A 27,058-nucleotide genomic window follows, 5' to 3' on the forward strand; every position below is an offset into this window, starting at 1 on the left:
CTTTTGTATAGGCCTATTGTTATTTACCAATTTGTATGTATATTTTCAGAACCACAACCTTGCCCAGATTTATGGTGGAGAATAAATGTTACAGAAGAAACATCAGAGTCCTTATTGCATTCTAACTGGATGTGCCATAGTGATTGCAACTAATTACAACCAGACAATTTAAGTACTTCAAAACATAGGCCTAGACCAAATTAGTCAAGAAAAAGGTGAATCTCTGTGCCAGTCTCCCTCTGGTTTTCAGTAGAATCCCTGAATATTTTGTCTTGTGGTTATCAATGGGGACGTGGCTCAGAAACAGTTATATGAGCACCAAGCATTTGTGCTTAGGGCACCCAAATGGCTAGCGCGGGCCCTGAGTATCAATGCATCTGCCCTCTTCAAGGGAACACAAGAATGTGCAGTAATCTTAGAAAACTTAATCCAGATATTTTAATCCAATCCGCAAATTGGTTTGAAGAACCAAATTAGCCAGAGATCACTTATCATGATTAGAAGATCTGGGATCAGTGAAATCATCTCAGATGTATTAAGTGAAGTATAAAGAACGGGCCCCAGGTAAGAGGTTTGTATTTTTCTCAGTTCTCGGTTTAGCTTTTCACACTTTTCTTTGGTTAGCAGGTTTAGAGGGTTTTGGGGAACTATAGTTTAGAGCTATTTTGGTTTTATTCTTTTCTTTAATTTGGCACCACCCTTGTTCTTTTCTCCCCATTAGTTTATTTTATTTCTTTTATATATATATATATATATATATATATATATATATATATATATATATATATATATATATATATATATATATATATATATATATATATATATTTCCTTCAAAACGCATTGTAATATAGTGCACACATACTGAATAGTGGCTTTGGCTTTATGTACTACTAAATCAATTGGCCAGGGTTCCTCAAACTCGGTCCTGGAGAGCTACTGTCCTGCAGAGTTTAGGTCCAACCCTGATCAAACACACCTGAGCAAGCTAATCAAGGTATTCACGATCACTAGAAAATCATAGAAAGATATATTTGATTATGGTTGGAGCTAAACTCTGCAGGACAGTGGCTGCCCTAGACCTTTAAAAGTTCATAACACAGGCAAACTTGCATGACTTACTACATGTATAAAAGAGTGGATTTTTCCATCACCAGCAACTCAGTACATGTTTGTGTACTCAGTATAAGCATGTGAATTAGGAAACCACTAAATAACAAACTAAATATAATCTTAAATGAAAACCTACTGATGATTGATTGTTTTATAAGCTATAGCCTAAATTATAATCAATCAATTTGTAATTTAATAGTGATTAGCAATTAATGGCTATTTATGGTCTTTTCATATAGCGCATGTATTCGAGGATGTAAGGAAGGGCGTGTGATACAGCGCTGATAAGAGGCATTCCAAATTCCTTAATAAAACCCCCAGAACTTTTCTCTTCCTTTTCTTTTTTAAGATTCTTTATCTCTTCACCCAGAAGATCAGCTTTCTCCACAAAGCCTTTGTTTAGCATCTCTTCTTGTTCCTTCGTTTTGCTCTCAATGGCTATGTCCATCTCCTGCTGCTGCTGCTCCAGCTCTTTGTTGAACTTCTCCTCTAGCTGCCTCATTCGGTCCTCCTGACGCTCTTTTTCTGCCGCCATCATTCGTTCACTCTCAGTGCGTTTCTCCTGTTCCTCTCTACACTTCTGTTCCAGCAGAGCATTCTTCTCCTTTTCCTCTGTTAGTCAAGATGAAAAAAAGAGAAATTATATGAAAAAGAGAGAAATGATGTGCAAAATTATGCTAAACCTCCAGAACCTGAACTCAAAGAGGATGCTCTTGAGTAAGAATTTGGGTTTGGTTTCTATTGCATATGATTTTTTTCAATTACAAATGCTCCAGGATGATACAGCCTAATGAATTACAAATATTCATAAGGTGGGTAAATATTTACCTTGAATCTTTCTGTCGTTTTCAGTGAGTTTTTTGTCTGTGTAGAGGATGCTGTTTGCTTCAGCTCCTCGATCATTCAGAAACTCATTCAGCATGGCCTCAGCCTGAACATAAACATATCTATTAGTATTAGAGCACATTTATAGACACTCATAATAACCCTATGTGTACTCAAAGAAGCATTTCATAAAAACACAGAACGTGTCCTCACCGATAGACCTTTGTTGGGTTCTCTGCGGTACTGCTCAACGATGGCGTCTCTGTCTCTGCAGTAGAGTTCATATCCTCCAGACGTACTGTACTCTCCATTCTGCAGTCGTTTATTCATGTCAGAGAACAGATTCTTCAGCAGATCTCTGCACGTTCTCTCTGACGCATTCACATTCTCTTCCAGCAGGCCTATATAGTATACATCTATCTTTTCCTAAACACACATACAGTACATGCGTCATACATACACACAGGAAAAAATAATGTTATATTAGCCGAGTTACTGGTTAAGGAATAAATAACCATTTGTACCATAAATAACCATAAATAACCCCTCCAACTTCCCTAAAATAAAAATCTCTTTTTTTTCCTGGACAGACAAGGACAATATTTAAATACTTTAGCTAAATATCATTTAAAATAATGCATGATTAAATTAACAAACCTTTGCATATTTAAGAATATAGCTGCATTATTATGAGTGTGCACATAATTGTGGATTTGAAATTTACCATTAGTTTTATTATGTATTCTCCTTTTTTGTTTTTAAATGAGCGCTTCATGAACTCAGTGGTGGCCAGACTGTTGAACTTCTGGTGCTGCGAGGAAATAACATCCACATTTACCGGGAACTTTTTCTTCACCTGCAAGAAAAGCATGCTTTGTCATTGTTTGCCTTTATTTACTGAATATGATCATAAATGCATAACATATGATGCTTTAAACTATTGCCTGCTGCAAATAACCTATATGTGTATTTATGTATAATTACTCATAACATTATATTAATCAAATGATCTCTCAAGAAAAAAAAAACACCCAGGACAGGCAGCTTTAAATACTCTAAGTAAAGTACAGTGTGCTGAATGACAGCACTGAATGAATATTGTAACAACGTGTATTAATATGGAAGGAAGGAGGAGGGAACCTGCGAACGTTTAGCATAAAACTTTAATCCAAAAATAAACAAACAGCAAAATGTAAGTAAAGCAGCAGCTCCTCACGGACGACACAAACATTAACTAAACACAACATAAAGTCCAGGCCTTGTCCTCTCTCGTCTTGCACTGTCATCACTCCTTCTTTTATACTCCCAGAGCTTCTCTGGTAGAATCGCTCCATTCCCAGAGCTCTCTGCCCACCCTGCTTGCCACAAATATAAATTAAGATTGTGTGTGTCTTACCTCTTCCATTCCACTCTGATACACTTTCAAAGCTTCTTCAACAGCTGCCTGGTTCTCTAGATTTGCGAGAGCGACCACTGCATTCTCCAGACAGGGCACTTTCCCACTGCTGATTGTATCCACATAAATCTGCACCAGATGCCCAAGCACTGACAACACACATTAACATAGTTGTACCTTTTTAAATATAAAGGGCCCTATTTTAACAATCTGAAACGCAAGTGTCAAAGTGCGAAGCACAAGTAACATTGTGGGCGGGTCTCGGCGCTGTTGCTATTTTCCCGGCGGGATAAATGGCTCTTGTGCCCGGCGCAAATCTAAAAAGGGTTGGTCTGAAGTAGCTTCATTATTCATAGGTGTGGTTTGGGCGTAACGTGAATAAACCAATCAGAGCGTCATCCCACATTCCCTTTAAAAGCAGGTGCGCAAGTTCCATTATGGGATTGCTATTATTATGGCGTATTTACCAGGCGCACGCCAGGAGCGGTTCACAGCCTGAATAATTTGTAAGCTAGATTTATGCCTATTTTTTCACATTTTTGTGGCACACCACAATGATTTCCGTCATCTCATGTGTTAATATTTTTTTTAGTGTAACAATTTATGATTTGCAAAAATAACTGTTGCATCTGTGTAGATTACATGAGCAAAGTGTATGCGCGTTGTACACGCTATACATTTTGGTCAAGCATGCGCCCTTAAAATAGCATAATGAACAACGTGCAACGCGCCACTGACTTTAGACTAGGTTTTTTCTGGTCAGTGGTGCAATTGTTTAATGGAACAGCAAAATAGCACCAGGGATTGTTTGCGCCGGAACACGCCTCCTTTTTTGCGCTGAACCGCCCAGGGAGCGCAAGTTCATTCACTAGTTTAGCGACGTGCTTCTGTGGAGGGAAAAGCGCGCTTTGCGCAGGTGCAAAATAGGAATGACACATGCGTCGGTGTATAAAGTCAATTGCGCTGGGTGCAAGATTGGGCCCAAAGGCTTATGTGTCTGAAGTTCACACTCTGAACACTGAAATATTCCAATAACTGTTACATTGGTGAACACTCACATTTGCCAGTAACCCTGTGTCCTCCTTTAAGTGTTTTCACAGAACTCTTGTGAAAGATGTGTTCACAAAAACGATCCGTGACCTTAAGAAAATCTGGTACAAGATCCTGTTCTTCCAAGCTTTCTAAGCGCTTCATGTTTTCAGGCGAGGCTGGAGATGGGAACACGAAACAGTTCCGGGATGGGAAATAGGTTCGAATGCATTGACGGGGCAGGTTGTAGTCGCTGGTTTTCTTACTTGCACCTAAATAAGTTTTTTAGGATAAAATAAAATTGTAAAAAATTGCACTAAGGAAGATACTGTCAACATTTTGTGTTCTTAATATTTAGTCATTATTCATTTAAATGCATATACTGGTGTTTGATGTTTACAGTATGTATATCAGTATATCTAAAATACCTTTTTTCAGCTGGAGAGCAAACTCAAGGTACCCGTCCCCATTCACTTTCTTTCCCTCAATTTCCAGTTCCAAGGTGAAATCTCTAACCACCCAGATGAATGATGGGAAAAACTGCACAAATTTGGAATCCTCCTCTTCCTCCTCGTCTCCTGCTTCTGCCGATCTGATTTTGATTTGCTCAGCGAGCTCACTAACATAGCTGCAGCACATTGAGAAATAACAGCTTCTTCCAAAGGTTGTATAAATGAAAGAGGGGTCTTACATGTGGCAGGTTAAAGGATACTGCAGATTTTCCACGGCATTGTTATCGATGGTGCCGCGGCTGTTGTACACCAGAGTGCTGCTGAGCAGAACAGCCAGACAGAAAATCCAGCTGTCATTCTTAGAGTCTCCCTGAAACACACCATCTTCAAAATCCAAACATCGACCATAAAATAATATTAATAAGTCTACAGCTCAATCCCTGTCCTCACCTTGTCCACATCGCCGAGTCCCTCTGTGTCCAGCAGCACCAGAGTGTGTCCTTCTTCTTTGGGGTGAGGGACACACCACATCCAGATGCCTTTGGTTTTCGACTCAATGGTGTTGCCGAGAGCAAATCCTGAGACAATTACAGTTTTTATTATAATTATAATTATTATAATTATTACTATACATTATTTTTAATATAATTATATTATTATTATAATTATATAACTGGAGACAGTTTCACTAAGGAAAAGACAGGAGGAAGAGCTAGAGGTAGCAGAGCTGAAGATGTTGAGGTTCTCTTTGGGAGTGACGAGGATTGATAGGATCAGGAATGAATACATTAGAGGGACAGCACATTTGAGATGTTTTGGAGACAAAGTTAGAGAGGCCAGGTTGAGATGGTTTGGACATGTTCAGAGGGGGGAGAGTAAATATATTGGTAAAAGGATGCTGAGGTTAGAGCTGCCAGGCAGGAGGTCAAGAGGAAGACCAAAGAAGAGGTTTATGGATGCAGTGAAGGAGGACGTGAAGGTAGTCGGTCTGAGAGAAGAGGATGCAGAGGATAGAACTAGATGGAGGAAGATGATTTGCTGTGGCGACCCCTGAAGGGAACAGCCGAAAAGAAAGAAGAAGTAATTATAATTATTAGCATGATGTAGCAAATATTCATACATTAATTTGGCATGTCTACACAATTCTTTCACCTGACTGTTGTCCTGCCAGGCGGTTCATAAGGTAGGACTTCCCCGTACGGTAGAGTCCCACCACAGACACCACCACCACCGGCTCCTTGATTCTACTCAGGAGCTCAATGGCACTCTTACAGACGCAGAGAGATCCCTTCACATTCTCCACCAAACAAATGGGTGAAGACATTAATCTGGCATTAGACATGATGGCTCTCTCTAGCTCTTCCTGTTTGCTGAAGGTTAAAAATAATTATTTGGTTACTGTAAACAGAATACTGTAAATATATATATATATATATATATATATAAAATCTGTAGACACAACATACTTCATGAAAATGTATCTCTTTAATAATAGTATGAAATGATCACTGGTATGTTATTGTCATTATGGTCCATTATTTTAAATTATATTTAGGCTGTTGTTGAAAATAAGAACTTGTTCTTAAGTAACTTGCCTGGTTAAGTAAAGGTTAAATCAACACAACATGTCAACATCAGTTGAGGGCTGCAACAACAACTTTAAAATGACAATATCCTAGGCCGGACTACTGCTGTCAGTGATAGAAGTATTTGAAATTAAAATGATTTCTTAATGTCTAATGACATATTGTAACATGTTATGTCATCGTCTCCTCAGTTTTCCCCTGTGCTTTCTGGTTTTCTGTTTTGTCACATGTTCCTTTGTTCTCAGTTTCCCGCCTCAGTTCAGTTCCCGGGTCTGTTAAGTAATGTCAGCTGTGTTTCATCATCTGTTCCACCTGTCCCCCTCGTTAGCCCTGTCTATTTAGTTCCCTCATGTTCATTCCTTCCTTGTCTGGTCTCAGTTATACATATGTGTTGTTGTTCATGTTTCTTGAGTGTTCTACTTTCCTGGTGAAGTCAAGTATATGGTTAATAAAGAGTCTTTGAGTTTGGAAGTCTTGGTATCTCCTTCCTTGGGACAACAGCCCGTAACACATATCAGGGCCATTTTATGATTAATTGAAATACATTTCTTACATACAGTTCCTTTAAGGTGGAGAAAGATTAATGCATAATATGGATGATAATACCACCATATAGGTCTTATTAAATCACATAACAAACATTTGCTGATTAAATACATATTAAATACCGGTAAATGCAGTTGCAACCTTCTATGGTTTATTAAATTATTTTATAATAACGTAATTAAGTATAGGCAATGTATAAAGTATAGAAACATATTAATGCTATCCTAATAAAATGTTTGCTCTGAACTTTTACATAGTAGTTTCCAATTATATTTTTTTATGTATTTTTTAATAAATACCAAATAACTAAATAAAGTTAACTTACATGATCCTCAATGTATAACGTGTCTTGACTACTGTTTGACGATATAGAAGATACTGAAGCTCTCTTCCCTCCGCGATACTTCTCACAGCGCACTGAACTGAAACTTTTATTTTAACTTTTAACTTTTATTCATTCCCAGGATTTGAATTCTTAAGGCTATATCCACAATTATATTTTCATTAGTTAAACTGCTAATTCGTTATATCATGAATTATATTCCCACTCGTAAAAACTAAAATTATTGATATCTGTAAGCCAATTGATTTCTTACTTGTTGAAATTCTAATAATTTACGTGGTTACTAGTGCAAATGTATGTTCTTGATATCAACAGTTGAATTGCTACTCGTAAACATGTTTATTGTTGATAGCAACAATTCAATTTTCACTAGCTCAAATGCTAATTCTTGATATCAAGAATCCATATTCTGGGAATTAATAAAAGTCTAAACGGCTTGCCATACAACAACGACGTTTGTGTTTCAGTATCCTCCGATATGGATTTACAGCTGAGATTATATTAAACAGGTGATTTCTGGGAAACCTTATACAGTGGCCAAACCCAAACGGTTGTTGATCAGATTAACGTTGAAAGGTTGAAGTATAGCATACTTTTCTCACAGGTGATAATGTTAACCCTGGTGTAAGCAAAATTTTATTTGTTTGACAGACGCACAATTTTTATTGACAGTTTGCAAAAATTTTAAAGGCGCTATATTTTTCTCATCCATTTTGAAACAAAACTTTAATAAAAATCGTTGTATGAATGATTGTATGAACGAGGCCCCGGTGAGGTGCAAGGCCATGTGCGGTCGCACACTTGGCACCACCATTTGCAACGGTACAGATAGAAAGTATAGGCCTACAATAATGAAAAAAGCACTAGCTAGAGTAGTGAATACATTACTTAATTTTATTCCGAATTTCTGTGTAATAAAAATCGTTGTATTCTAGAAAACTCATAAACCAAGATTTTTATTTTATTTTTATATTGCTGAACAAATAATCATGTAGGCTACAAACATCATGGCAATAACAGAACATTTTTGTATTTCAAAATACAGATCAGGCGCTTGAAAGTACCATAAGCAGAGTTGTAAATACCGAAACGAAAAGGAAGACAAACAGCTATGTAAAACCGCCACTATAGCGTAGATGGCGAAAAGGCACGGCTCTATTGAGATTAGCCAATGGTTAATGTTACATTTTTTTTAACACACACACAATTTTTTTATATATATATATATATATATATATATATATATATATATATATATATATATATATATATATACATATAGGCCAACAGCTTTCAACACCTTGTTGAATCAATGCCACGTAGAATTAAGGATGTTATGAAGGCAAAAGGGGGTCAAACATATAGTATGGTGTTCCTAATAATCCTTTAAGTGAGTGTGTGTGTGTGTATATATATAATGTTAATGTTAAACTTTTTTTATGGTGTTCCTAATAATCATTTACGTGAGTTTCTCAGAGAAAAGCTTAACTCCAAGTCTTCCAGAATCGCGGTCAAAGCTGATTCGAAAGACCGCAGCCGTTCGCCTGTTTCTGTGTTTACTAGAAGCACGCAAACACAACTCGGCCATCGTCATTATGGCCCCGCCCACCGACTCTATACACAATGTGATTGGTCCGGCAAGAGTTAGGGGAATACAGCTCAGAAGGGTATTGAGAGTTGCTAGACGACACTTGCGGGCAGATTAAATTTGCTGCCACTAGGGTGCGTCTAGATTTCTAGGCTAACAAAGAATGGCCCTGAAGTGATTCTTAAGAAGGGAAGATGTGTTCTGAGTTTTTCCGACAGGATACAGTGAAAGTTTAATCATCAACCAGCTCTGCTGCTTCACCTTCGTTGCTCTGGTTGGTTGTAGCGCTATCCAATTGCGTGCAGAGGGAGCTTTAAAGACAAACCGTTTATCCCGCCCCTCGGATTGAGCCCTGTCAATGGTGAATTTCCAGACCAAACATCTTGATGTGGGTCTGGCTTGTCAGGCTAGCTGACAGTGGGTATGAGGTGAAAATTGTCCCGAAGCCTACATTACTTATAGGCAACTAGTCATATCTTCCGCTTCAGGAAACACATGTTAATGCTCAGCAGTACACATAGCCTATGGTATATTTCCATCGTACTAAAATGCATTCATTTTCAATGGGTATATATGCGGCTGAAATAGGTAGCTAGTGCATCCCAAATTTTTCAACATTTACATTGTAATATATTAAAGTCATTACGGCCTTTAGAAAAATATTTTGTGAGAAAGTGGGGTAATGGACTAGCCCCCTGTGGTGTGGGCGTGTGGCCTAAGCTTTTGTCTTTAATGGCATTTTTTTCCTTATTTCTTTTACTTTTATACTTTAAGTAGTTTTGAAACCAGTTCGAGTTGATTCTTCAACTTCTACAGAAGTATTTTCAAACCCTAGTATCTATACTACTGTGAAGCTGCTTGTTTAATGTCCATTGTATGTTATTTTTGTTTGTTTTATTTTACATTATTTATATTCTCTATCAAGGACTTTTATTTTGGTGTTGAGTCCTTGGGGGGGGGGGGGGGGGGAGTGTAGTGAGCGCGGTGCCCGCGTGGGGAAAGAAAGTGTGGTGCTGCCTGGTAAAAGAAGTTATTAGCCGTTGCGATTTGAAGTCCATCGTCTTTATTGATGTCAGTCCATGCACAGTTAAACCCCACGCCTTACACTACCACTGGAGTAATGAATTCGAATACTTTTGACACCTCTGGTCAAAATGACACATAAACATATTCTAGTTTGCCTGGAAACGCTTTTCACATGCGTGTCACATGACAAATAGGCATAGGTTCTCCAGCATGCATTGCGTTCTCGGCGCGGCTCTGCACGGCTTCTGAGACAGGCAGTGTGCAAGCTCTAATCTGTTAACCGAGATAAAAACGGACACGCCACGAAAACACTCGCTCTGAGGGGACTGACATTGCCGGTATGCACAGGTTACCTCCGCGCTAACTTTTCCAGCAGGATGCACCGCAGCCAACATTAACCATATGGGGACGGATGCACTTTGTTTAAGCGGTAATGTTAGATCATTTGACTTGTGGCCCCGGCATCATAATGTTTGCAGTAAAATATTTCGGTTTTTAAATCAAAACAGTCCCACGCCACACTACGCCACACTACGCCGTGACCTAGCTCTTCATGAGTATTCTTTTGAAATCAAAATGGAAGATCACTGATAACCGATATAGTGTCAAATATTGCACCCTGGTGGTAAAAAATGTAATTGCTGCCACACAGTGAAATTCATTTAATTGCTTCAAGACTCACACTACAACCTGCATAAAAATAAAAAATGCATTCAATTAATCAAGAACAAATTAACGTGATCAACGAAATTCTTAAAGCTTGGAACATACTCTGCAAGAACAAAAAAAAATTGTTTGTTTCCAGAGGTGTCAAGAATAAGAACAAAGTTCGTTCTGGCCAGTACATTCCATAGGCCTACTTCACGAGAAAAGCAGGTGCCGATCATCTGCGTTTCTCCGCATTAACCACACCTTCTTTAAATGTCTGACCAATCACACAATAGTTCTCGGACCCGCAAGAAACTATCAACTATCGATGGTTGATTAATCATGCCCATCCCTAGACCTATATTTATAATAAATATGTAATTGGCCCTATGTAAATAGAAGTGCTGTATCCATCGAAAATAGCTAGGCCACATCTAATTTCACAAATGTTGTTTTGATATAGGCTATTATCAAATGTTTCTAACAGCTCATTTTAACAGCACAAACAAAAATCTATTTACCGTAGTAAAATATTGTGTGTAAAATATTGTCTTCTTAACTAAGCACAGGTAAGAAAATTATTCAACATATATTTTTTTGTTCTTCCAACATTTTATTAATTGGCGTTTTTAGATTGTACGTGGCATTGATTCAACAAGGTGCTGAAAGCATTCTTTAGAAATGTTGGCCCCTATAAATAGGATAGCATCTTGCAGTTGATGGAGATTTGTGGGATGCACATCCAGGGCACGAAGCTCCCGTTCCACCACATCCCAAAGATACTCTATTGGGTTGAGATTTGGTTACTGTGGGGGCCATTTTAATGTGAGTGGTACCCAGGGTCTTCTGCTGTTGTAGCCCATCCGCCTCAAGATTGTGCGTGTTTTGGCTTCACAAATGCTTTGCTGCATACCTCGGTTGTAACGAGTGGTTATTTCAGTCAAATTTGCTCTTCTATTAACTTGAATCAGTCGGCCCATTCTCCTCTGACCTCTAGCATCAACAAGGCATTTCCGCCCACAGGACTTCCACATACTGGATGTTGTTCCCTTTTTCTCACCATTCTTTTTAAACACTAGAAATGGTTGTGCGTCCATTAAGTGAGATGCCATCAACCGAGCCTGGATACCATCAACCGAGTACTGGGCCGGGTACTAAAGGACTGTCCAAGACCTGGGTACCAGCATGTTTTAAGGCAGCCACAATTATTCCTGTCCCTAATCAGGCCAATGTCACATGCCTGAAGGATTATAGGCCTGTGGCACTCACACCATTCCCGGCAAATTGCCTGAAGTGGCTGGTTATGAAACACCTAAAAAGGGCCCTACCATCTGCTTTGGACCAGTACCAATTTGCATTTAAAGAGAACAGATTAACAGAGGATACCATTGCTATTGTGTTTAATATACTGTTGGAACATCTGGAGCTCAAAAACACCTATGCACGGCACGGCAACTTTTCATTGACTTTAGTTCAGCTTTTTTAATACAATACGGCCTAATACACTCCAGCTGAAATTGTGTAATATTGAACTAAACAAGTCACTTTGCAACTGGATAATGGACTTTTTAACCAATCGCTCACAATCTGTGAAGAAATGTGAGCACGTTTCAGACTCCATAAACATCAATACTGGTCTCCCTCAGGGCTACGTGCTCAGTCCACTTCTCTACACACTTTACACAAATGACTGTTCTGCGTCCTTCCACACGAATCACATCATTAAATTTGCTGACAACACAACTGTGCTCAGCCTGATAAAAAACCACAATGAGACAGCATATCGGGAAAAGAACTAAAGAACAAAATAACTAATAGTTGAATTTCGCAAACAAAACCATCCTGGCCATTCACCTATCATCATTACTTGGGAGGAAGTAGAGAGGGTGACCAATTTTAAATTCCTGGGTCTGACTGTTTCAGAGGATCTGTCCTGGGGCAGAAACATCACTTCAACGTTAGGGAACGCCCAGCAGCGGCTCTTTAACCTGAGAAAGCTTAAAAGAGTGCAACTGCTCCAGAGGCTCATGATAAACTTTTACAACTGTGTAATCCAAAGTGTACTGACTTATGGGCTGTTAGTTTGGTTTTCCAGCTGCACTACAACTGAACTGAACAGAGGATTCAGAGGGTGGTGAAAACTGCTGGCAAAATCATTGGGACTGTCCTCCCGGAGATTTCAACAGTTAACACAATATTATGAGAGACAGGTTCCCTCCAGCAAACAGCTTCCGCCTGCTACCATCAGGGAGGTCTCTTCAAGCCAGGACCACCAGAATGGCAAACAGCCTCTACCCCCAGGTAGTCAGACTGCTGAATGAACACTGTTTCCCTCTCTCCTCCACTAACTAAATCAATTTAGTATGCACACTATCCACCAATTGCAATAGCTGAGAACTGGACTTTGCAGTATACATAATTACACACACTTTTTTTTTTACTTTATGTCAATCAACCTGGTATGTTATGACGTGTTACTGTTAATCTCTTGCACTTTATGAAAAATGCACTGTCGATGGATGCACTTATGTAATCTCGTTGTAACAATGACAATAAATAAATTATTTTTTATAATAAATAAAAACAATTAAATAAATTGTTTTTAATTCACTGGTGGATTTCCGTGGGAAATTCAAGCATATTTTTGCGTCATTACATCACATCGGTACACATAAAGAAGGGGCTAGGTTATGTTTCTAGATTAATTTATAGCCTTTTCTCACACTTGATATAATTAAACTTATCAATTTAACGGTGTATCAAGAAAGGTTTAGGCTACACAATTTCGGTTTAAACGACAATCACCAATTAGGCTACAACTGGAGATTCATCCATCATAAAATGCAAAAGACTTCAGACTTTCGGAGTGCATACAGAAAGAAGAGACTTCAACCGGGCCGATGCGAAAACATGGATAAAACGGCCTTTTAAAAGTTGGCATGAACTCCGTTTTTTGAAGAGGGCCTTAAACACTGCTTGATTCACGCCTGGCATTTCTTACTTTGGTTTTTACGTTTGGTGAAAAGAAAAAAATTCCACCCTCCATCCAAACTTTTAGGATAGGTATCAGATTTGTACAATTGCAAAAAAATTGAGAGCGCATTATCGCCTACTGGTAGCTCAAGTCAACAGCGCCGGCTGGTAAACTGAGCGGCATGCGCGAGTCGCTTGGTGACCTCAACTTTCTTCTTCAATTCATTGGCTACGGGATGAGCTGTCAATCTAGAAGTGGATTGAGTCCACCAATGGTGGACCAATGTGGACCAATGGTGATGCTAAGAACCGCTCCTGATATACATGAAACTCAAACTGCAACATTTGGAAACAGAAACAAGAGCAAAGGAGAAAAGAGCACAGCCATACAAAAAAATGAAAATAAGGGCAGAAAACATGATTTTGTGTGCGATTCAGATCATTTTGAAGTCATGATTCAGTTTTGAACAATATCATTTTAAACTTGTTTAAATGTTTTACTCACGCTTATTATTTGTATTTCTGTGATCGCGTTGTTTGTGATTCTGGTTAACTTTGTATTGTTTTTTTTTCTTCAGTTTTGTGTGTTATATTTGTACGTGTTTTTAGAATTTTGATTCACACTTTTGGTTTTATTTTTATGTGTGACCGCATTGGCGGGAATCTGATCCCATATTCTGCATGATGTGTTTGATAAACTGGAAAAAGGCATTTCTGACGGATTATACCTGAAATCTGGAGGATACCGACAGTACAGAGACATGCTCGCACAGCTGGCTGAAGAGTACAGAGCAAGAACACGGTCACAAATAATTGATACAGGACATGCATGTTTTTGGCTTGTGTTTTATTGTTTTATTGTTTAACACCTTTAATGCTGATAAAGATTAAAGATAAGATAACAGCTAACAGTTATGAAACTAAAACATGAAAACTTTCAGGTTGTTCTAAATTTGTTTGCTTTATTTTCCTTGAAGCATAAAATTAGAAATTGTAAAGATTAAAGCAGACCTGTCCAACCTGAAACCCCATGACTCATGTGCTATTACTGAAGTTATGCAAAATATGAAAATGGTAAATTGTACTTTAATTAATGTTTTTATTTTGGAGCTTGACAGCCATGGTAACTAAGAAATAACAGCATCAACATTCCTTCTGAGGGTTAGTACTGTAAATTATAATAATTTTGATATTATACAAGACTTCAATCTGAGAACAGAAACAAACTGATTTTGTGATTCACTTATAGCTGCAGTAGCTCACACTTTCATTACTATATACTTCTCTTGTGTATGTGTATTGTCTAGTTGTAAATATATCAATATATATTCCGCCAATATATCGCAGAATATGGGATCAGATTCTCTTACAGTGCAGAGATTAAAGAATGAGATCTCAGAGCAGCGGCAAAGAGGCCTATAGGAACAGAACCGGTTACAAGAGCAGGCATTCAGGGACATGCAGAGAACCCATGATGAACATGTGAATCAGGTAATTCGTCAGATGGAGAAACCTGGTGAAAAACTACAGGAAACGTTTGACCTCTAGCCTGACAAGCCAGAGCCACATCAAGATGTTTGGTCTGGAAACTCATCATTGGCAGGGCTCAATCCGAGGGGCGGAATAAACGGTTGTCTTTCAAACTCTCTCTGCATGCGATTGGATAGTGCTACAACCAACCAGAGCAACGTGAAGCGGAGCTAGTTGACAGATTAAACTTTCGCTGTATCCGGTCGGCAAAACTCAGAACACATCTTCCCTTCTTAAGAATGACTTCAGTGCCGTTCTTTGTTCTTTTCTCAGAGAAAAGCTGAACTCTGAGTATTCCAGAGCCGCGGTCAAAGCTGATTCGAAAGACCGCCGTTCGCCAGTTTCTGTGTTTACTAGAAGCACACAAGCCCAACTCGGCAGTCATTATGTTAAGCCCCTCCCACCTCAGAAGGGTATTGAAAGTTGCTAGACCACACGCGGCAGATTAGATTTGCTGCCGCTAGGGGGCGTCTAACAAATTTTAGGCAATTTGACCTCTTTAATTACAAACAAAGGCTACTGTACCAAATATTAACATTGATTTTCTCAGGTGTTTAAATACTTATTTACAGCAGTATCATACAAATAAATAGTAAAAAAAAAATCATATATTGTGATTTCTGGATTTTTTTTTTAGATGTCTCTCACAGTGGACATGCACAGACGATAACAATTTCAGACCCCTCCATGATTTCCAAGTGGGAGAACTTGCAAAATAGCAGGGTGTTCAAATACTTTCATCACTATAGCTATTCGAGATACCAAACTTTTATTTTGACAGGTTTTCATAGAGACATTAGTTCTGGGTATATGATACAAATGAATGACGAGTTACGTTTTATCAAAAGAATTGGTGAGATTCTCGTAAAAGTGACTCTCATAGCAGCTCTGCCTACATCATGTCCTCATACATTACATACACATACAGTGAAACGCTGAAAACACCACGAGCGTCACATGCTCTCTTTGAGCTTTAGTATTCACAGACACTAGTTCATATCGAGATTTGATTCATTGTACAGCCCTACTTTTGATTTGTTCATTCAAAAAAAATGGCCAAATTAAGCCGTATTCTGCTATACAGTAACGTTAAAGGAGTACTTCAGCGCTGGGAAGATGATTCTGTATTTAAACTGGGTCATTAATGTAGTAGAAATGTGAAATTATTTTTTAATTTAGTGCTTTCTAGACTGAGAAAAGACAGTCTAGACTGAGAAAAAAACAATCATTCTAATATACTCCAGGGTTTCTACTGATACAAAGCCATATGCTAATCGCTGAAGTAACCATTTTGTGAGTGGATTCCGTGCTTACCTAATGTTACATAGCGAGACGACTTACACAAACCAGCTGTGTCATTTCAGAAAGCTGTGTCCTCCGGAGGTCGCATTTAAAGGCTGCATACGTCATAAAGCCATCGCATTTTAAAAAAAAGTGAGTAGGACACTCCAAATGCGACCTTCTGCGCCCTTCTTTTACAGGAATTCGGAGTGTGCATGAGGTGTTTTCTTTGCGGCTGGAGATAACCTACAATTCTTTGCGTCACCGTTAACAACCGTCCTTTTTTAAAAATATTATATGAAAAGATGGCACCACCGCCAGATATACATGCAAGCGTTGATTTGGTGTTTAAATGTAATTAGTTTGAGCTTGTTTTTGTTTTTATTTTTAAGCTCTATTACCTCAAACAGATAGTTGTGGTAAACAGGATTACAACTGTTTAGTGCTTTTTAAAACGTTTAGAACAGTACATTGCTGACAAGATAATAAACATTTCATAGTCATTTTCAAGTTATAAATCATTTTCATTCATATAACTGGCGTGAGAGTAGCCTAGAAAAGACGCACCCTAGCGGCAGCAAATTTAATTTGCCTGCAAGTGTCGTCTAGGAACTCTCAATACCCTTCTGAGCTGTATTCCTCACAATCTGGACGGGCCAATCACCTCGTGTATACAGTCGGAGGGCGGGGCCATAATGACGACGGCCGAGTTGCGTTTGCGTGCTTCTAGTAAACACAGAAACTGGCGAACGGTCTTTCGAATCAGCTTTGACTGCAATTCTGGAAGACTTGGAGTTAAGCTTTTCTCTGAGAAAACAACAAAGAACGGACCTAAAGTCATTCTTAAAAAGGGAAGATGTGTTCGGAGTTTAGCCGACCGGATACGGTGAATGTTTAATCTATCAACAAGCTCTGTTTCACCTTCGTTGCTCTGGTTGGTTGTAGCGCTATCCTATCCCGTGCAGAGGGAGTTTGAAAGACAACCGTTTATCCCGCCCCTCGGATTGAGCCCTGTCAATGGTGAGTTTCCAGACCAAACATCTTGATGTGGGTCTGGCTTGTCAGGCTAGCGTGAGAGTGCAAAGAGGCTGAACGTGTTGACATAGCAAGGTGATACTTCCTGCCTGAGTGTCCTACGATAGCCTGGATGTTAGCCGAACTTAGCCCTGCCACAAAATGTTTAGGTCGGGCAGTTCATATTCTGACTAGAATTGAGTATGACCACGTCAGGCCAGTCCTACGAAGGACGTCTCGTTTAATTCTGATTGAGGACACAGTCTGTATACTCCATCGTACACAGGATGTGTCCTCCGGAGGACGCAGCCTTCGAAATGTAACGAAATGAGACACAGCTTGTGTCTTCCAAACATAATTAGCAACAACATACTTCTGTTCTGTCGAGCCCTGAGTCCGATTGTACATAAACAGCATACTAAATGGAGAGCCTTCGTTTTCCCTGGAAGTCATCTTTACAGGTTTAATATCCTCTTCTTTAATATCGACTTCTTGGATCAAGACAGACAGGTCGCCGACTTGCCGTGTTTAGCCTCTGATGTAACCATGTGAATATTTAACTTGAATTTTTCGATCTGAATTTGAGTAGTCGAATTAGACTGATGTTTTCTTTGAAAAATATTAACTTGAAATTTGAGATCTGAATTTGAGCAATCAAATTTGATCAACCTGAATCTATTTTACCTGAAATTGTTCAAGTAGATTTTATTTATTTATTTATTTATTTATTTATTTATTTATTTATTTATTTATTTAAATTTTTTTATTATTTTTTTTAAGCCTATCTGAATTTGTGAGCATTGAAAAATAATCATCGAAATTCAGGTTGAGAGGTAAATTTGAATGGTTTCCGAAGTAAAATCGTTTCAAAGGGGTGAATTCAGAGCAAAAAAATTCAGATTAATGTTTTTCAAAATAAAATATTTCAAAACTAAGAATTCAGTGGCTGTTAAATTTCAAAGAATTATCTCTCTTATTTGCTGTTATAGCTACTGCAGAGACTTATCTTTGACAACACCATCCACACTTAATTGCCGGATAAAACACCAGCAAATGGCATATCAAAGAATTTGGGGGATACTCAAAACTCTGCTAGTGTAATCACCTAAAAATCATGCTAGAATAACGGCTCGGGTTATGTATATAACCCTTGTTCCCTGAGAGGGAACGAGCACTGCGTCGAAACGCTTTGGGGATGCTCCCTAAGCATCAGCGAATCTGAAGCCTGAATAAACACTAGTCCAATCCGATTGGTCGTGCGTGATGACGTCATTGTGACGGCGTACCCGGAAGTATAAAAGGGGGGCCGGCGCATAATGGCGGCAGTTTTTTGCTCTGAAGCATGCGCTCCAGGCGTGCCGAGGTGTGGCGGTACGACGCAGTGCTCGTTCCCTCTCAGGGAACAAGGGTTATATACATAACCCGAGCCGTTCCCTTATCGAGGGAACTTCCCACTGCGTCGAAACGCTTTGGGGAACGAGTACCCACTAGGCCACACCGAGGGTAGCGCCTGTCCTAGTGTGAAGCCGGAGACCGGGCACAACTAGGGTTGGAGCACCCTCGCGCCAGGCGTCGCAGGGAGATCCAGGCTATAGAACCTGATAAAAGTGTGTGGAGTAGCCCACCCCGCCGCCTCGCAGATATCCTGCAAGGGGACCCCAGAAAGGAGGGCCACCGAAGAGGCCATGCCTCTGGTGGAATGTGCCCTCACGGCTACAGGTGAAGGCAAACTGCGCACCTGATAAGCCCTGGTTATTGCCTGGACAATCCAGTTACTGATTGTCTGGGTAGACGCAGGCAACCCCTTCTTGGGTGAGCCAAAACACACCAACAATTGTTGAGATCTCCTCCACTGTGCGGACTTCGCCAGATACACCCTGAGTGCCCTGACCGGGCAGAGTAGGTGAAGTCTCCCCTCTTCCGCCGTCACGTGAGGCGGAGGATGAAATGCCTGCAGAACCAAAGACCTGACCACCCTCGATGGGACCTTAGGCACATAGCCCGGCCTAGGGTGTAAGATGGCCTTCACTCCACCCGGGGCAAACTCCAGGCAAGTCGGCGTTACTGCCAAGGCCTGGAGATCCCCCATTCTCCTTAGAGAGGAGATGGCGAGTAGAAAAGCCACCTTAAGGGTCAGATTTTTCGGTTCTGCTGACTCCAGTGGCTCGAAGGGGGCCTCAGCCAACCCCTCGAGAACCACTGCCAGGTCCCAGGTTGGAACTCTGGACTGAGCCACAGGCCTCATCCTCCGAGCCCCACGGAGGAACTGTACAACCAACTGGTGCCTACCCAGAGGCCCATCACCCAGAGGAGTGTGGAAAGCCGCAATGGCAGCCACGTACACCTTGAGTGTGGACGGGGTTAGGCCCGCAGAGAAGCGATCTTGGAGGAACTCCAGCACTGAAGCCACTGGGCAGTTAACTGGGTCCACCTCACGCCCCCTACACCAAGTGGAAAACACATTCCACTTGAGGCTGTACAGTCTCCTTGTGGGCGGAGCCCTGGAACTGAGTAAGGTCTCTACCACGTCTGCCGACAGGCCAGCCTCTAGGTACCTGGCCCCCTCAGGGGCCAGACCCAAAGGTTCCAAATCTCCGGCCGGGGGTGGAATATCGTCCCCGCCGCCTGAGACAGGAGATCCCTCCTCAGAGGAATCTGCCATGGATGACCTGCCAGCAGGGCTATGATATCTGAGAACCAAACTCGCGTCGGCCAACGGGGTGCTACCAGAAGTAGACTGACCCCCTGCCGACGGACCCTCTCCAGGACTCCCGGGAGCAGAGCAATCGGGGGAAATGCGTGCAGACGCAGCCTCGGCCACGTCTGCACCATGGCATCCAACCCCAACGGGGCTGGATGCGTGAGGGAGAACCACAGTGGACAGTGGGACGTCTCTCGAGACGCAAACAGATCCACTTCCACTGGGCCGAACCTCTCGCATATGGCCTCCACCACTTCGGGGTGGAGCCGCCACTCCCCGGGCCTCAGCCCCTGCCTCGACAGGATGTCTGCTCCCTGATTTTGAACCCCCGGGACATACATTGCCCTGATGGACAACAGTTTCCCCTGGGACCACAGGAGGATTAGATGCGCCAATCTGCACAGAGGGCGCGATCTTACCCCTCCCTGGCGATTGAGGTACGCTACGACAGCTGTATTGTCTGTCCGCACCAGGACATGTTGGCCGCGGAGGTCCGGGAGAAAAGCTCCTGAGAGCTTTGTAGACCGCCATCATCTCCAGGCAATTTATGTGCCAGGAGCAATGACGGCCCTCCCATGGGCCCCTCGCAAAGCGGCCGTCCATGACCGCGCCCCAACCAGTGAGGGAGGCGTCTGTTGAAACGGATTTCCGGCAACAGGACGCTCCCAACACTGGCCCCTGGGACAGAAACCAAGGTTTCTTCCATATGACTAGGGAATGAAGGCATCTGCGCGTTACCCTGATCATACGAAAAGGATTCCCTCTGGGGGAAAACCCCTTGGTTTTCAACCACCACTGGAGGGGTCTCGTGTAGCAGGCCGAACGGTATCATGTTGGACGCTGCTGCCATGTGCCCCAGCACTCTCTGAAAGTGCTTCACAGTGGTGTGCTTAACAGTGAGGCCGAAGGGAAGAACCCGATATTGGTACGCCTCGCCCCCGAAAGCGAACCTCAGGCCTCCTGTGGGCAGGAAGGATGGAGATATGAAATATGCGTCTTTAGATACATCGTGACGAACCAGTCCTCGGACTGGATCTGACTCACGATGGGATAATGAGCATCTTGAACCTGAATCTCCTCAGAGAACGGTTCAAGTACCTCCGATTTAATAATAGACGCACTCTTCCATCCTCTTTGGGAACCATGAGGTAGCGACCGTAAAGCCGGACTCCCTGTCTGGCGGAGGGATACACAATATAGCCTCCTTTACCCTCAGGGAGCACACTTCCTGTTCCCTACCTGCCACTGGGCTGGGCACACCACTATTCAGGCCACACCGATGAACCCCGGTGGTGGAACGCTGAACTGCAGTCTCTACCCTTTGCCCAAGGTACACAGGGCCCCAGCAGATATATTCGGGAGCATAACCATGCGCCGAGATATTCTACTAGGGGAACCAGCCTCTCAAGGCTGGTCTCTGGTACCCACCAAACCTCCTGCCCGACCCCCTGAAGCGGCCACCCGGCAGGGCTTAGTCGGGGAGGATTTTCGGTGTGCGAACACGTTCGCTGCCCAGCCGAGGTCTCCCTAGAGGCGGCTAGAGTAGCATGTGTTCGCAGGAAGTCAATGTGGCCCGAGCGTCATAGACGGCGGATCGCAGCATCGACTTCCAGAAAACTCCACAGAGGAGGCGACCTCGATCGCTCCTCTGGAGAGGGGGCTGGCCAGCAGGCCACTGGGCTGGGCACACCACTATCCAGGCCACACCGATGAACCCCGGTGGTGGAACACTGAACTGCAGTCTGCACCCTTTGCCCATGGTACACAGGGCCCAACAGATATATTCAGGAGCATAATAACTATGCGCTGATATATTCTACTAGGGGAACCAGCCTCTCAAGGCTGGTCTCTGGTACCCACCGAGCCTCCTGCCCGACCCCCTGAAGCGGCCACCCAGCAGGGCTTAGTCGGGGAGGATTTTCGGTGTGCGAACGCGTTTGCTGCCCAGCTGCAGTCTTTCTAGAGGCGGCTAGAGCAGCATGCGTTCGCTGGAAGCCAATGTGGCCCGAGCGTCGTAGACGGCGGATCGCAGCATCGACTTCCAGAAGACTCCACAGAGGAGGCGATCTCGAACGCTCCCCGGGAGCAACACAATTTGGATGATAGGCTGAAATACCTAACTCCTCAAAGTCAGATAAATCCCATTTAATTGCACAGAATTAAATGCCACCAAAAACACCCAAATAGTGAACACAACTGGGATGATAGGCTGATAATCTAACTACTCAAAGTTAGATAAATCCCATTTAATTCCTCAGAAATAAATGCCACCATAATCACCCATCACGTGAACATGCTGAATGATAGGCCGAATAGACATATCTAACTCCTCAAAGTCAGATAATGTTTAATTTAAATTCCTCAGAATTAAATGCAGCCCTAATCACCAGACCATACTGTTTAAATATGTATTCAACTACTCGTCATCTACACGCTGCCTCAGCAACGCGAGATTCGAATCGTTCCCAACATATTTGGCTTTCATCCCTCGAGATGAAAGCCACAGGCGCGAGGCTGAAACACTCGAAAACGCACGTTTCTGTACGCTACGAGACATTTCTCAACGACCACAGCCAGCACCCTCAGGGGCTGACTGCAAGCCTCGCTAAACAGTATCACATGTACACATATAGCGTGTGTTCACTTCTGTTGCAGACCCTTAATGCACGCGCTGCCTCGGCAACGCGAGATCGAGCCTGCATTATAAGGTGGCGGGCTCTCGTTTGCTTCACTCCGTCGACGCTGAGCACATCTAATTCTTCGGAATCAGATCGCTCAAGCATCTGGTTCTCCCTCCCGGGGAAGAGCCGCATCGCGGGCTTCCGCACGGGAACGGAGAACACCGGGTTACTACAGGCAGCCCCCTCGGGGACTGCCTGAGCACCTTATTTTATGAGTGAAGCAGTGTGTATGGTGTTTTAACGTCACCCGCCTCGATGCTGAGCACATCTAATTCCTCAGAATCAGACAGCTCAAGCATCGGACCCTCCAACCCGGGGGAAGATGCCGCCAAGCGGGCTTCCACACGGGGAGGAAGATCGTCGGAACTGTCAGGGGAGGATTGGGAAAGTGCCGCGGCAGTCCCGAAACCCTCTGACAAGTCCCGCTGTGAGCCCCATGATCTGCGACGCCGAGCCGCCTCAGCGACCGCGGGTCCAGAACCACGGGGCTCACGAGGCTGGCCGGTCTCATCGCCAGCCGAGAGCGGAGCAGTCTGAGTGTCAGCAGCTCGCAGTGTTCACAGACGGCTCCCTCGAGAGCCGCCCGAGCGTGCTGAACACCCAGACACTGCACACATAACAGGTGTGTATCCGATCCCGAGATGTAACGGGGACACGGATGCACACACTGCCTAAATGCACTCCTTCTCTCTTCCATACTTTTTAAATAAATCTTTCACACACACACTCGCAACTGGACAGACAACAGTAAATAGACAGACCAAACAGAGAGCGCTATGCTGAAGAGCAATAACTGCCGCCATTATGCGCCGGCCCCCCTTTTATACTTCCGGGTACGCCGTCACAATGACGTCATCACGCACGACCAATCGGATTGGACTAGTGTTTATTCAGGCTTCAGATTCGCTGATGCTTAGGGAGCATCCCCAAAGCGTTTCGACGCAGTGGGAAGTTCCCTCGATAAGGGAACCAAAGAAACATGGGTGAGTGTTTTTATTTTTTTATGTCAAGGGTGGATTATATATTTAAAAGCTGGTTTGAGAAAAGCATAATTTTATTTATCATATTTTGGACTTTGGTCAGCCTCTTTTCGTCATTGTTATTGTTTACTAAAATGTGTGAATTTCGGGATTGACACAAGGAATTGTTTGAAATAAATAATATGTTTGCTTGAAAGTACATAAACTAAGTCAAATATTTGACGGGTTTGACAGTACTTGGGATCTAGTTAGGTTGGATAAGAGGAAGTCAAATTCGACTGCATGTTGCATGATCATTCGTGGGGTTTCAAAGTTTCACACTTCGTTTGGGGAACTGGTGGGAGTTAGGGGTGGTAGACAGGACACGTGTTTTAGTTATTAGATTTTTTAGCTGCTTAGAGATAATTTATGAAGATGCCCCTCGCACGGTTACTCATTCATTTTATTGAACAGACACATTCAGTATTTAATTAGTGTCTGTTCTCCAACTGAACTGATTTTAGGGCAGCGAAGCATTCTGGGAATTGTTGTCTTCCATCCCCTTGAGACAAAAATACATTTTCTGTCTTTTCTCAGTCTAGAAAGCACCAAATTCAAAAAATAATTTCACATTCCTACTACATTAATGACCCAGTTTAAATACAGATTTATTCAGATTCATGCACAATTCCCAGTTCCCTACCCTGAGCAAGCAAGATGAACTTGAATTTCCCAATTTTTAAATGCTATTTATTTCTTAACCATTCTCTTAAGAAGAGGAATCAGTCCATTATCGCCCTTTCCGCTGTTTCTTTCTTTCTTTTTTTAATACACTTTCTTTAAATAGCCTTCAAAATATAATCTGCGGGCTGTAGTTTCGTCGCGCTCCCGCTATTCTGCACCGCACCATTCCGCTCGCGCGTAAAATTCACTCCTGCTCACCCGATATAAATAGGCTAAATCAAATGTGACATATGTCACTCAGAATTATAAGAAAAAATGCAAATAAACGAAAACTGCTGACTTAGATGCTAAAATAAAGTTTTTTATATGAATGAATGAATGAATGAATGTTCACTGACGACAGTCACCGAAAGATCGATACTCCAAAGGCTGAATGCGTGGCCGACACAGAACAATTTAAATGGCTAGGCTATATTCATCAAAGCAAAGGAATGCAAGAAGTGCTGCACAGGGTGTAAAGTATCGGTGCTCTTTGGTTGTGTGGGATAGTTAAGTCTAAAAGAAAAAGTATTCCAAGGCACTCAATGGGTGTATTGAGAAAGTTAAAAAGCCTTTATTTGTTCATGGCTTGAACAATTAAAAATTGGTGACACACCTACGCGTTGCACCTTTACATGCCTTCGTCAGGGTGTGTATAACAAACAACATCTCAAGCTCATTTCTAACCAACCATTAATTGATCTAATTACAGACACCTGGTCATTCTGTGTGTGAGAGAGAGAGAGAGAGAGAGAGAGAGAGAGAGAGAGAGAGAGAGAGAGAGAGAGAGAGAGAGAGAGAGAGAGAGAGAAACAAAAAGAGGAAAAAAAGGGCAGAAAAAAGAAAAAAGGAAAAGAAGAGAAAAAATAAAATAAAAATAAATAAAAATAAAAATAAAATAAAATAAAAATAAAAAAAGAGAGAGAAAAAAAGAGGGAAAAAATTAAAAATTATATATATTCTACAATGAGATTAAGTAATAGGCTACAGCAATACATAAATCAAGTAATTCATACAATTAAATTCAACATACTTCAAAAGCGTTCAATAATTCATGATGAAACATATTACTAGAAATTACTAAATAATATTACAAAAATGGTACAAAATCTTTTTTTACAGTCTATGGTCTAAACCCGCGGATGCAGGGACGGAAAAAGAGAAAAAAAGAAAGGAAGAAAATTGAAAGAAAGCCCAGTAGGCTATAGAGGTTAGTCTTCTTATCTCAGCCAATAAGTTGTCAAACAAAATAAAATTACTTAGTATCAATCTTATCAACTAATATTTATTTTGTAAATATTATTAATATTGTCACTAAGCTGCACTTGCTAGTTTTCTACATAATTACTATAAGTATTGCAAACATAACTTCACTGACAGTAATATACAATAACCTACATGGATGTCATTTAAATACAGGCGCGCTGGAAGCCGTTTAATTCCGGGGGGGCTGAAACAAAGTTGGGTCGGAAAATATGTGACGTCATTATATTGTCGGTGGCGACCAGACAGGTGATGTAGTAGAACCCCCCTTTACCGTCAAAGAGCACAGACGGACCCACCGCCCCAGATTATTGTTGTTTAAAATTAATTACTTGTTAAAACGTGATCATACCATGGGTGTAAAAACTGTGGGTGGTCTCAGAATTTGTTTCTGGAAACTCACCATAGACAGGGCTCAATCCGAGGGGCGGGATAAACGGTTGTCTTTCAAACTCCCTCTGCACGCGATAGGATAGCGCTACAACCAACCGAAGCAACGATGGTGAAGGGGAGCTCGCTGACTGATTTAACATTTGCCGTATCCGGTCGGCTAAACTCCGAACACATCTTCCCTTTTTAAGAATGACTTCAGTGCCGCTCTTTGTTCTTTTCTCAGAGGAAAGCTTAACTCCAAGTCTTCCAGAGTCACGGTCAGAGCTGATTCGAAAGATCGCCACCGTTCGCCAGTTTCTGTGTTACTAGAAGCACGCAAACGCAACTCAGCCGTCGTCATTATGGCCCGCCCGCCGACTCTATAGCCTACCTACACGATGTGATTGGGCCGTCCAGATTCTGAGGAATACAGCTCAGATAGGAATTGAGAGTTGCTAGACCACACTTGCGGGCAAATTAAATGTGCTGCCGCTAGGGTGCGTCTAGATTTCTAGGCTAAGTGAGCTCCACAATTCACTATAAAATGTGAATTATTTGATTTACATCTAGCAATTTCAAGCTTTCTTTAGACGTATGTTTCATGTTTATGTCATGTATTCAACGTGTTTCAGATTTTCGCAGACAGAAAGCGCACCTTTTTTAAATTTATTTTACTAAAGCACAAAGTTTTGCTGTTATGTGAGTGTACACAAATAAAAGTAGACAATTAATAGTTTATAATTATGTCTCACATTTATCTGTATGGCCAAAAATTACGGAGTATTGCAAATTATATCCCCCGTCATGACTCGTGAGGGGAAAAAAACATCAGAACTCGCCGGTGCGTTCTTCAGCCAGAGGGTTAAAGAAACCGTAGCCTATTTCGTTTTATATTTATGTTTAAATAATAGCCCATAATATAAATTATTATTATTATTATTCATTATTTTAATTAGGGATGCACCAAATATTAGGCCGAAAATGGATCATGTGCATTCTCGGCCGAAAG

General features: G+C 41.7%; 1 protein-coding gene across 3 annotated transcripts in view; it reads right to left on the reverse strand.

The window, feature by feature from the left end:
• The window catches only part of LOC137089055 (guanylate-binding protein 2-like), an 86,269-nt gene that overhangs the window by 57,635 nt on the left and 1,576 nt on the right, over positions 1-27,058 (reverse strand). The window contains exons 2-11 of one of the 3 annotated variants that reach the window (XM_067452497.1): positions 5,968-6,185; positions 5,266-5,393; positions 5,076-5,185; positions 4,792-4,991; positions 4,393-4,635; positions 3,335-3,483; positions 2,663-2,794; positions 2,152-2,364; positions 1,942-2,044; positions 1,210-1,725 (exon numbers count right to left, since the gene is read on the reverse strand). In XM_067452497.1, the coding sequence (XP_067308598.1) occupies positions 1,334-1,725; positions 1,942-2,044; positions 2,152-2,364; positions 2,663-2,794; positions 3,335-3,483; positions 4,393-4,635; positions 4,792-4,991; positions 5,076-5,185; positions 5,266-5,393; positions 5,968-6,157 (1,860 nt within the window). In that variant the 5' untranslated portion in view covers positions 6,158-6,185 and the 3' untranslated portion in view covers positions 1,210-1,333. Of the gene's footprint in view, positions 1-1,209; positions 1,726-1,941; positions 2,045-2,151; positions 2,365-2,662; positions 2,795-3,334; positions 3,484-4,392; positions 4,636-4,791; positions 4,992-5,075; positions 5,186-5,265; positions 5,394-5,967; positions 6,186-7,272; positions 7,326-27,058 lie in introns of those variants that run through there. The other 2 variants (XM_067452496.1, XM_067452495.1) reach the window with 2 other exon arrangements.

Source organism: Pseudorasbora parva, chromosome 9 (genome assembly GCF_024679245.1).
Source record: "Pseudorasbora parva isolate DD20220531a chromosome 9, ASM2467924v1, whole genome shotgun sequence".
NCBI classification, from domain to species: Eukaryota; Metazoa; Chordata; class Actinopteri; order Cypriniformes; family Gobionidae; genus Pseudorasbora; species Pseudorasbora parva.